Source organism: Trichosurus vulpecula, chromosome 6 (genome assembly GCF_011100635.1).
Source record: "Trichosurus vulpecula isolate mTriVul1 chromosome 6, mTriVul1.pri, whole genome shotgun sequence".
NCBI classification, from domain to species: Eukaryota; Metazoa; Chordata; class Mammalia; order Diprotodontia; family Phalangeridae; genus Trichosurus; species Trichosurus vulpecula.
The window spans coordinates 275,809,064-275,820,221 of record NC_050578.1 but is presented as its reverse complement, the minus strand read 5'-3'; the positions used below and the strand labels follow the sequence as shown (position 1 = coordinate 275,820,221).

The window sequence follows — 11,158 nt, the reverse complement described above, 5'->3', positions numbered from 1 at the left end:
CAAGATTGGGGCTTTAGGGATTCCAATTCTAGCCTGAACCTTGGGCGACTGTACTGCAGGCCTCTACTGGGGGTCTCTAGGCTCTCTCAGTTCTAACCGAGGGAATTGGGGGGGGCTCTGGGTGTTTCAGCTTCAGGCTTGGGGGAGGGACTTAGAGGGCCTCAGAGGGTATTTCAAGCTCATCAAAAGCTCAGAGAGAGTAGGACCCGAAGGAGACCGGGAGGCAGGAGGCCACCCTGGCCCTGGTCCTGGCCTTGGCCTTGGCCGGCCGGTTCCCGTAGCCCGAGCTGCCTGGGCGGGGCGGGGTGGGACGGGACGGGGCGGCCGCCAGCCAGGGCTGCGCGGAGGCCGGCAGCCGGTGGGCTCGCTCGGGCTCGGGTCCCTCCCCCTGGCTCAGGCTCAGGAATCCGTGTCGTGTCCGGGGCGGGCTGGGGGGCGGGGGGCGGCCGCTTCCTGGGGCCGCTTGTCCAGGGAGCGGAGCGTCGCCAAGCCCAAAGGCTCAGAGCAGCCCGGAGCCCCGGGGGCCGCGGGGGGTGGGCTCGGGGTCGCTCCAGCCTCAAGTAAGTGTTGCGAGCCCGGGGGTCTGGGAGCTGGGACGCCAGGGCCCCCGCTGAGCGGAAACTGCCGACTCAGCGGAATGGCCGAGGGGTGGGGGGAGGGGAGAGTTGGAAAGTTTGGGGAGGTGAAGATAAGCCTGAGTCCCCCTTCCCTTGGCCCTGGCAAGGAGCCCCCTGTCCTCTTGGACCACAAACTGCGGGAGGAGGGGCACTATGATCCTGGGAGGCCCGGGGCTGGGGGACTAAGGAATGAGGTTGGTCCCACTTCCCCTGGGGGAGCTGGAGTGTAGGTTGACTGCAGGGGTCCTGTGCCTTCAGCTGCAAGGCAGAAGGCTGAGGTCCAAGGGGAGAGATGGCAGTAGGGGACCAAGAAGGAGGTCAGCCACACTTTCTTTGGGTGAGCTAAGGGGCAGAACAGCTGGGGCCTTGGGAAGAATTTGGTGGGGGAGGGGTCACACAGAACAGCTGGGTCCCATGGTGGGGGGGGGGAGAATAGCCTGGATACAATGGGAAAAGCTGGGGAGGGGGCAAAATAACAGTCTCAATCCCCTGGGTAGTGGTGAGGGGCAAGACAGCTGGGTTCTGTGGGGAGAGCTGAGAGAAGGAAAGCTGGTCCTCTTGGGAGACCTGGTGGAGGAAACCCTGCTTGGAAGGGAACACTCGAGGGTAGAGGAAAACTAGAACTGAGAGCCTCCATTACCCCACACTCCCGAGGAAAGGTTAGGGGCAGGATATATTAGGGTTCTGTGGGAAGAACCTTCATGGGGCATTGAGGACTGGGGGAAAGGGGGCATAAAAAATGCCTAGTGCTTGAAAGTGGAGCCAGGACTGGAAGGGTGCTGGGCCCCCGGGGAGGAAGCGGAGAAGTAAGGTCCCCCACACGCAGGAGAGCTGGGTCCAGGGAAGCAAGATGTCTGGGGCCTGGGAAGAGAGTGAGGGCTGGTGGATGTGGGCAGGAGACTGGCCATGCTGTCCCTTGGGAGAGCCAGGACTGGAAGGGAGGGCTGGGCCCCCAGGAAGGAAGCGGAGAAGTAAGGTCCCCCACACGCAGGAGAGCTGGGTCCGGGGAAGCAAGATGTCTGGGGCCTGGGAAGAGAGTGAGGGCTGGTGGATGTGGGCAGGAGACTGGCCATGCTGCCCCTTGGGAGAGCCAGGGCTGGATGGCGGAGGCTTGTCTGAGAGCAAGAGTCAGGGCTGAGGTGGTGTGGGTGGGACCTCAGGGAGAGCGCAGGGAGAGTAGTGGCTTTCTAGCAGAGAGGACTGGGTCTGACTGGCTCAGGGCCTCCGAGGAGCCAGATCCAGGGGAGGCTGAGGCAGGCTCTCCTTCCTTGGTCCCAGGATGCTCCCACTTGTCTCCTTTCTCCGCGGGCAGCTGCTCCTGCTGCTATTTCTTCTGGGCACTGCATCTCCCCAGGACCCTGAGGAGCCGGACAGCTTCATGGTGGGAGCCCTGGAACTCAGGAGAGGCCTGGGGGGGCGGGGGATGGGGAGAGGCAGCAGGAAATGGAGGGGGTTGGTGAGGGGATGGGGGAGAAGAGAAGAAACCACAGGGGGTCCTGAGATGAGGCTGGAGGAAGGGGCAGAGGCAGGGGCAGGGTTTGGGGAGGATCCTCACAAGCTCCCAACCAAGCCCAAAGGTGCTAAGATCAGCTGGTATAGCTGATCCAGTGTTGGGCTTGGAGTTTCGAAGACCTGGGTTCGAATCCTGCCTCTGATACTGGCTTTGTAACCCTGGGCAAGTTTCTCCACCTCTCTGTGTCTCAGTTTTGACATCTATAAAATGCAGGTAACAACCACAGCTGACCTAGAATCCATTGAGATAGTCTTTGCAAAGCACTTTGCAGACCTGAAAGCTAGAGCCCTACCCCACCCTCCATCCCTCTCCCCAAGCCCACTGACCTAAGGCTTCTGCCCTGGAATTAGAGCTTTAAAGCCTGACCTTACTTCCTCCCTGCTGCTCTAGGAGTGTACAGATGGCTACGAGTGGGACACAGAGAGTCAGCATTGTAAGGGTGAGTATGAGGGCAGCGGGGCCAGAGGCTCCCCCCACCCCACGTGGAGAGGATAGAGGGCATGCTTCCGAGGGCTCAAAAATGAAGGCTCTGATACTGCCCAGGGAAGGAGGCTTAGGCACCATCAGTGTAGCCTCTGAATTTAGAGACCAAGAAAGTGAGGCCTCAGGAAGGCGAGGGTCTAGGGTCCCAAAAGTAGCAGCAAGTGGCCAGGTGGAATTCGAACTTAATCTCTCACTGCCTTTCTTGGTTTCCTTTTCTATGAGAGGGAGCCGATGAGAAGGCTGAGCCAGCAATCACTGCAGGGCTGTGGGGGGCTTGAGATGAGGGTGCCCAAGTCCTCATTTGATGTGCTGTTGGGAGTTACCAGAATCCATGGTGGGAGGGGGGGAGGGTCATGGAGTGAGGAGCCTCCAAGCCTCCCCTGGTCAGCCATAGCGGGCTCCTTGGCTCCTCTGAGCCTGTGTCTTTGTCTGTAAAAGGGAGACATTAATTCTACTGACCCTTTGCGGTCCTTGTGAAAAGCAAGCATCATAGAATCAATCCATCCTTGACCAGTAATCTTTTATTAAACACCTGCTACTTTCTAGGCACTGGGGATAAAATATCATAGTAAACCAGAACAGTCCCTGCCCTCAGGGAGCTTATGTTCTCCTGGGAGGAAACGACAAATAGACAGTCAATGAGAACTTATGTGCCAAACTAAGAATTTATTACTTGCTGGGCTCTGTGCTGATCTCTCAAGAATACAAAACCAAAATGGTTCCTGCCCTCGGGGAGTTTCTGTTCTAATGGCCAACGTAGGAGTAAGTAGTTACATATACAGCTGCTATATCCAGAAGGAAAGTCAGTGGGGGACTGAGTAAATGTAAAGGATGTAAGTGTGAGATACATAAAAGTAACACTCATATCTCTAAAGTATTTAGGACGAATACAAAGTAACATCCGAGGAAGCCTCTGCAGGAGGTGGCCCTTGGGCTCTGCTTTGGAGGAAGTTGGGAGTTCTAAGAGCCAGGAACAGCTCCTGCCCAGCCACAGAAGGGAAGTGGAGGCCCTAGTTTAGGGAACATCAGCTAGGTTACTTTGACTCAAGGGAAAGTGCATGAAGGAGAATAGGGAATGAGATGGGAGAGACAGGTGGGACCCAGACTGCAGAACATTTTCTCTTTTATCCTAGGGGCATGAGGGAGCCATTGAATATTTTTGAGCCGGGGGAGTGACTGTCCTTTAGAAACATCACTTTTGGCATCTGTGTGGAGGATGGATTAGCAGGGGAAAACCTGGAGTCGGGGAGGTCACTTAGGAGGCAGGGCCTGAAATAAAGTAGTGCTGTGTTGAGGGGAGAGAAGGGGGATGTATGGGAAATGTTGTGGGGTGGGGAGGGGCGGGATTTGACCAGACTTGTTAATCAAAGGAAAGGGAAGAGACAAGCTTGCAAAAGTGAGTGGCTGGAAGGATGATGATGTCGGTAACAGACAGAAAGAAGTCTGGAGGAGGGATGAGTTTGGGGGAAAACATGAGTTCCGTTTGGGATGTGTCAGTTTTAAGAATTCAATGGGACACCCAGGAGCCCATGTCCCTCCCTCAGGGAAGTGGAGGTAGGAGACCAATGAAGAGCAGACCTGGAGATTATTATCATCCTTCACTGGTCTGCTGCTCAGCTGGGCCCAGGGCCAGCTCAGTGCTTTCTGGTCTGTGACAACTTCATCCCAAAGCCAGCTGATTTCTGAGATTTACAGGCCAGGCTTATAGCAGCTTGATTGGTCCTGTGCCTTCTGTCCCAGACTGCTTTGGGGTCTGGAGAATATCCCCTCCCAGGCAGTCTCTGAAAGACACTGGCCATTGCTGCCAGCTGGGCTTCTCTGGCCCTGGAGCAGCTATACCAGCCCAGGCTGAGTCACAGCTAAGAACTGATAGCCGTCCCCTGTTCCTGGGGTCACAGACCTCTCTAAGCATGAGGTCATTCCTTGGGGTGGGGATGGTCAGTGGGGAATAGGTGAGGCAATTTCTAGGATACAGGGTACTTGTGAACAGGCCTAGAGTTCAGTGCTTTGGTGGGGGGTCCTTTCTTGTAGCCCTGAGCCAGTACCTGGGAAGGCAGGCAGTGTGGGAGGCAGAGACAGTGTTCAGCCCAGAGCTCCTAGGCAGAAATAGGATCCCCAGGATCACCAACTCTCCCCCATGGGCCTGGTAAGGAGACCCCTGAGCCAGAAGCCAAGAGAAACTGGCGAAGTCCTTTCTCCTCCCTGTGCCTCTCCAGCTGTGAGATGGAGGGGGATGGACTTGATTTCTCCAGGGTCTCTTCTACCTCTGATCCCTGTAATCCCCTCCTGGCTGGGTGGCCTTGGCACGAATTGCTACCCCTCTGGGAATCATGGATTCCCCAATTCCATGTCACAGCCTCATCCCTCTCCTGTTCCCTCCCAGAGGATGGACGTCTCTTGGGGTGATCCTCCTAGAGCTGTTAGAGTACAGCCTCCAGTTCTTGGTTCTCTCTGGCTGGAGCTCTCTGAGGTGCCCCCCTTGCCCAGAAATCTCTCCATTCCACTCTGCCCACAGATGTGAACGAGTGTGAGACCATCCCCGATGCATGTAAAGGGGAGATGAAGTGTATCAACCACTACGGGGGCTACCTGTGCCTGCCTCGTTCAGCTGCTGTCATCAATGATGTCCATTCAGAGGGGGTGCCCCCTCCCCGGCCAAGGCCTCCCAGGCCTCCAGCCCCTGGTCCACCTCGGCCCAATCTTTGCCCACAGGGCTATGAGCCTGATGACCAGGACAACTGTGTGGGTGAGTGCACAGGGGAGGGGGTGGTGACATTCCTGGGGTGGGGGGCAGGAAGAGCTGTTCTCACATGGAAGGGTCTCCCTCAGCTTCCTTCCCAGGGGCAGTGAGAGGCTTGGGAGACAGTGCTGCCCTTTCTAAAAACAGGAGTTTAGCAGCAGACTGACTTTAAGGGGAGAGATGGGGAGTTCAGTTTGGTCCATGATGATTTGCGATACTCAAGGGGCAACCGGCAGAGCCATGCATTCTTCATTGTGCATTGGTTGTTTGAAATTTTTATCTATTTTTTAAGCATGGAGACTTTTATTCTTTTTTTCAGCTCCAAATTTTCTCTTCCTCTCCCCCACCCACCCAATGAGAAGGCAAGAAAACCAAACAGATCCCAGCTAACTCCATGGCCCTTTGTAGGAGCCATGTGCTTCCTGCCCCCAGCTTTGGCTCACCACCTCCCTGTCTGTCTGCAGTAGCTTCCTCTGCTCTGCTATACCTAGGCAGCATCCAGGGCTGCCTTCACACAGGGAGCCACAGCCCGCTCCAGGCTTGAGGTGCTTGGTGGGTCAGCACGTACTCAGAACCATAACCCACCAGAGTGCTGACTTTGCCTGTGCAGCCTGTGTGCCACTGGTGAAGAGGAAATTTGGTGACAAGAGATTTCCCTTGTACACGCATGTGGTGCTCCCTCTTATAAGTTTTTTCCATTACTGGCCAGGGAGAGCACATGTAAGAACCACCAGTGAGCTGGGTAAATGTTGTGGGGCAGTCACGTAGGGCACACGCGTGAAGGACACACACTAGGACCCCATGTGACCAAGGAACACCCATGGAGGATTACGGGGGCTAGGCCACAGGAATGGCTATAGTGTCTCAAGCCTCCAACGCTGCAGAAGTCCTCTGACATTATCGATTGCCTCTCTGTTGCTCTTTTCTGGGGGTCACATCTTCCATCTGCCCCTGCCTCCCTTTTCGGTCCATGGGCGGCACACCTCTGCTCTCTGCTGCCATCTGCTGGTCTTCAGCTATTCCTCTTCTCCAGGGCCATCTGCCACTCTCTTGGCTTCTGCTGGGGTGTAGAAACTTGATTCTCCCTGCTAAAGCGGGACTAACTCTTCTTTAGCGCATAGTGGAGGGCTAGTATAACTTGGATAAAAAGTTAAAAAGTCAAATATCCCAGGCTAAGATTGTCTATTTTTTTTTTGGCTGTAGACATGCAGCTCAGGGCTTCAGGCAAATATTTGAATTGTGGATAGACAATCCCTTTTTGCTTTTGCTTAATCCCTGATTATCACTGGAGCTGCGGTACCAGGCTTAAGGCTCATCTTAGTTCCCATAATGCTTTCTGGTGGGCATGAAAGTGAATCTGAGGTCAGGAACAATGGGGCCAGCAAGGCCTTCACCCTGTCCACGTTTTTGGCTTTATTATGTACATCTGACAAGCAAAAAGATGGCATAATTTGTGGTCTTAGAATTATTCAGCGGGGAGGGCCTGAGGCCATCCCTCATTTTATGGGTGTCAGAGATGGAGGTTTTGTAGCCAAGCACAGGAGCTGTGCAATGTTCCCGCATCTTGGTGGCTCGGAGGGAGGCCGTCTGGTCTCAGGAGGGTGACATCTGGCGGGTTGGACGGCCATCTGTACTGGCTACCCTGTGGTCTGACCCGCAGCTGCCCTGGGGTACACCCTGTCTCTCCCCTATGTCTCTGGTTTCCAGACATAGACGAGTGTGAGCTTGACCTCCACGACTGTCGTCCCAGCCAAGAGTGCCATAACCTACCTGGCTCCTTCCATTGCTCCTGCCCTGATGGCTACAGAAAAGTGGGCTCTGAGTGTGTGGGTAAGTGATATGCCCAGAAGCCCAGATCCTAGCTCTCCTCAACCCTACCCCCAGACCCCCCCCCGAACCTCCTGCCCCCTGAAGGAGACAATTAAAGGCTGAAGCCCAGAAACAGCACAGAACAGCTCAGCCACCCTAACCTTCTGCAATGCTGTCCTTCCAAAACACCTGACCTCTGACCCCGCCCCCCCCAGACATAGATGAATGTCGCTACCGCTACTGCCAGCATCGCTGTGTCAATGTTCCTGGCTCCTTCACCTGCCAGTGTGAGCCTGGCTTCCAGCTTGGCCCCAACAACCGCTCCTGTGTAGGTGAGACCGCCTGTGGGAAGTGGGGGGCTGACCAGGGTGGGCAGCAGGATGGAACTGTGGCATCCTGGAGGCCCAACTTCAGGACCAAGTTGAGGCATCCAGACCTTCTCAGTTGCATCCTAGCTTGTAAACTGCCTGCAGTGGGATGGAGGAGGTGGGGGCCCTGCTGCTCTCCCCTCTGCTGAGGCCCCACCCTGGCTTCTGCTGCCTCCAGATGTGAATGAGTGTGAGATGGGGGCACCCTGTGAGCAGCGATGCTTCAATTCCTATGGGACCTTCCTTTGCCGCTGCAACCAAGGCTATGAGCTACATCGGGACGGCTTCTCCTGCAACGGTGACTGGCCCCCACTGGGTGACAGCTCTGCCCCAGGCCCTGCCCCTGATCAGACACACTAGAGAGTGAACTGACAGTCTTCTGAGACAGGATATGAGTAATGCTTCATGCTGGGGTATGGACTCAGTGCAGTAGGAAGCTGGAGAACCAGAGAATGTCAGGGCAAGGAGAGCCCTTAAAACACAGAACATCAAAATTGGGAGGGACCTTAGAACATGGAATGTCAGAGCTGGAGTGGCCAGGAGGGCCTTTAGAACATGCCAGGAATGTGAGGGTTGGGAGAGCCCTTAGAACATGGATGTGAGAACAAGAGGGATCCTGGAATATAGAGCATCAGAGCTGGAAAGGATCTCGGAGGCCTTTGAGTACAGGGCCTTTTGTCAATTAAAAAAAAAAAGGCAGAATCCCAATGAAAGAATGACATTTGTCCAGGGTCTTGCGGTCAGACAGTAGGCGGCTGGTTTCCCAGAAGGCAGCCCAGTGTTGGGCAGACAGAGCCGTGAGTTCCACTCCTGCCCAGTTCTATTCAATTGAACAAACATGTATGAAGCTCACATCTGTTGGGCTTGCTTTGCCCACGGCCTCCTGGGACCCCCTCATCTTGTGCTGCCCTCCTCAGCCCCTCATTGGGTAGGAGTATGGGCTGTGCCATCAAGTGGGGTCCAATGTCTGGGGTCTGGACTCAGTGCAGTAGGCCCTGTGTGGACCCCCAAGCTCTCAGGAAATGTCGGCTCCCTGTATCTGGTGATATGATCTATTGATCCCAGGCTGCCCCAGCTCCCTAACCTCCTGTACTTGAACTAACTCAAGTGGACAATGGGGTGTCTCAATGGGGAGGCCAGGACAGTCAAGGAAGCCTTCCTGGAGACAGGCCCTTCCTCCAGGGTGTTGTCCTTCTGGGGCTCCCCCTGTGGCAGCCCCATCCCTCCCGTCCCCTGCCCCCCCCCAGTCCAACAGTCCCTCCCTCTCCCTCCCCTTCCCCCCGGCCCTGCTACCCCAGCCCCACAGACCCTCCCTCTCCCTCCCCATCCCTCCCATCCCCTGCCCCCCCCCAGCCCCACAGACCCTCCCTCTCCCTCCAGCCCCGCAGACCCTCTCCTGACTTCCTGTCCATTCCTCTTCTGTCCATTCCCTGCAGACATCGACGAATGCAGACATTCCACTTACCTCTGCCAATATCACTGCTCCAATGAGCCAGGTCGATTCTCTTGCCACTGCCCTCAAGGTTACCAGCTGCTGGGCACCCGCCTCTGCCAAGGTCTGCTGGGCTGGGAGCAGTGGGTATAACTCTGTGGGGGGGGGCATACCTGGCATCCAGGCCACTGCTGACCTATCATCTTTGACAGATATAGACGAGTGTGAGTCTGGTGCCCACCAGTGCTCTGACAGCCAGAGCTGCGTCAACTTCCACGGGGGTTATCGCTGTGTGGAGACCAACCGCTGCTCGGAGCCCTACGTGCAGGTGTCTGACAAGTGAGTCCGTCTGTCCCAGGCAGCCTGGGCCCCCTCCCCACACCCAAGGTTTCCCCAGACTAGCTGAATAGAGACTGTAGACTGAGAGCCGCGAGGTGAGATAGAGAGACAGAGTATTAAGTGCTTACTCTGTGCCAGGTACGTAAGTGGTGGAACACAAGTAGAAGGCAGGCAGGCCTGCCCTCCAGGAGCTTCTACACTAATGGGGTGAGATGGGTGACTGATGGCTCCTGAGCTGCCCCCAGCAAAGCCAGGAGACCCCCCTGGGGCAGGGAGGAGGTCCAGAGTGGAGGTGCAGCACACAGTGACAAGGCCAGGAATAGCCCTTACAAGCTTGTCAGAGCTGAGAAGGGCAGCTGTGCCCCTGCCTCATGGCAGGCCAGGTGGCAGGAGCAGAACCATCATTCCCCAGGGGGCAGGAGGCAGGAGGCAGGGAGTGGGGCCTGCCCTGACCGCTTTCTCCCTGGTTCTCCAGCCGGTGCCTCTGTCCAGCATCCAACCCACGGTGCCGGGAGCAGCCGTCATCCATTGTTCACCGCTACATGAGCATCACATCAGAGCGCAGTGTCCCTGCAGATGTCTTCCAGATTCAGGCCACCTCTGTTTACCCCGGGGCCTATAACGCCTTCCAGATCCGAGCTGGAAACCCCCAGGGAGACTTCTATATCAGGGTATGGTCCTGGTTGATGGGCAGAACTGTCTGGAAGCACTAAAGCAGGCCCACCAGGGAGGCGGCGTTTCCTGTCCTGAGATCATGCAGCCTTTCCCTAACTTATCTCCTGGAGGCTGGATCTCTCAGTCCAAAGGTTCCCCACCTTTTGGTTCTCCCCTCAGAGAACTCAAGGCCCTTTTGGCAAACTCTAGTTGTGTGGGACACAGGAACTCACACTGGTGAAACAACCTGAGAACACAAGGCAGTTTCTGGCCCAGAATTTGAGCCCAGGGACTTTAGGAGGTCAGACTGTTGTATGGCGGGTCCACAGGAATTGGGCCTTGAAAGATGAATGGGCTAGAGGTAGGTGAAGAGGAGGAAGGGCCACGAAGGTGAGCCAGCCAACGGATTCGGGAAAGATCGTAGGCCTAGGGCAACTCAGGGCTGCTCCGATGCATTCGTTTTAGAGATGAACAAACTGAGACCCAGAGAAGTAAAGGAAGTTGCCCACCTTCCCCTCTGCCCCTCAGGTAGTGAGTCATGGGGGCAGGGCTGTTGTAGAACCTGGGGAGTCTGGGGTCGGACAGAGGTAAGTCAGAAGCCAAGGTGATGGAAGGGCCTTGGACAGAGAGAATGGCGAGCGTTAGGCCCCGAGGCCTCTGCCACAGGACCATGGGAGGGGAGGGTTCCTGCCCCCTTGTGCCTGAGCTCACTCTCTTCTCTCTTACAGCAAATTAACAACATCAGTGCGATGCTGGTTCTAGCGAGGCCCGTGACGGGGCCTCGAGAGTACGTGCTCGACTTGGAGATGGTGACCATGAACTCCCTCATGAGCTATCGGGCCAGCTCTGTGCTGAGACTCACTGTTTTTGTGGGGGCCTATGCCTTCTAGGGGCCTGGGGGAGGGGAGAGGGGCTTCCCTGTGAAAACATCACAAGCTGTTCAGGAGTAGAGAAAAATCAATAAAAAGAGAAAAATCTGACAGGAGTGATGGGTGTGGAGGTCCCGCGGTGGGGAGAGAAAGCCAGGCCCTCCTTAGATGGCCAGGGCTGGGAGCAGATCCGGAATCAGAAGCAGGCCCCCCCAGCCCTAGTCCTGCGGTCCTTCTGTCAGGGGCAGGCTCAGAAAATTCCAGGTTTGCCCATCACCGCAGGGGCCCTCCTGCTTCCTTGCCAGAACCACGGGCCTTAGAGGAGGCTTTGCCT

The 11,158-nt window shown here is 56.2% G+C and overlaps 1 protein-coding gene across 2 annotated transcripts; it reads left to right on the top strand.

Annotated features, from left to right (window-relative positions):
- Window positions 1-313: 313 nt before the first annotated feature.
- EFEMP2 (EGF containing fibulin extracellular matrix protein 2) lies at window positions 314-10,932 on the top strand. 2 transcript variants are annotated; one of them, XM_036763699.1, is made up of 11 exons: window positions 314-560; window positions 1,896-1,998; window positions 2,521-2,569; window positions 5,129-5,359; window positions 7,061-7,183; window positions 7,378-7,494; window positions 7,709-7,828; window positions 8,967-9,086; window positions 9,175-9,301; window positions 9,777-9,972; window positions 10,684-10,932. In XM_036763699.1, the coding sequence occupies exons 2-11, from the start codon at window positions 1,897-1,899 to the stop codon at window positions 10,843-10,845; spliced, it is 1,347 nt and encodes a 448-aa protein (XP_036619594.1). In that variant the 5' UTR covers window positions 314-560; window position 1,896; the 3' UTR covers window positions 10,846-10,932. The 2 variants fall into 2 exon arrangements, with proteins under 2 accessions (XP_036619594.1, XP_036619595.1); XM_036763700.1 differs by lacking the exon at window positions 314-560 and adding an exon at window positions 887-954.
- Window positions 10,933-11,158: the final 226 nt, after the last annotated feature.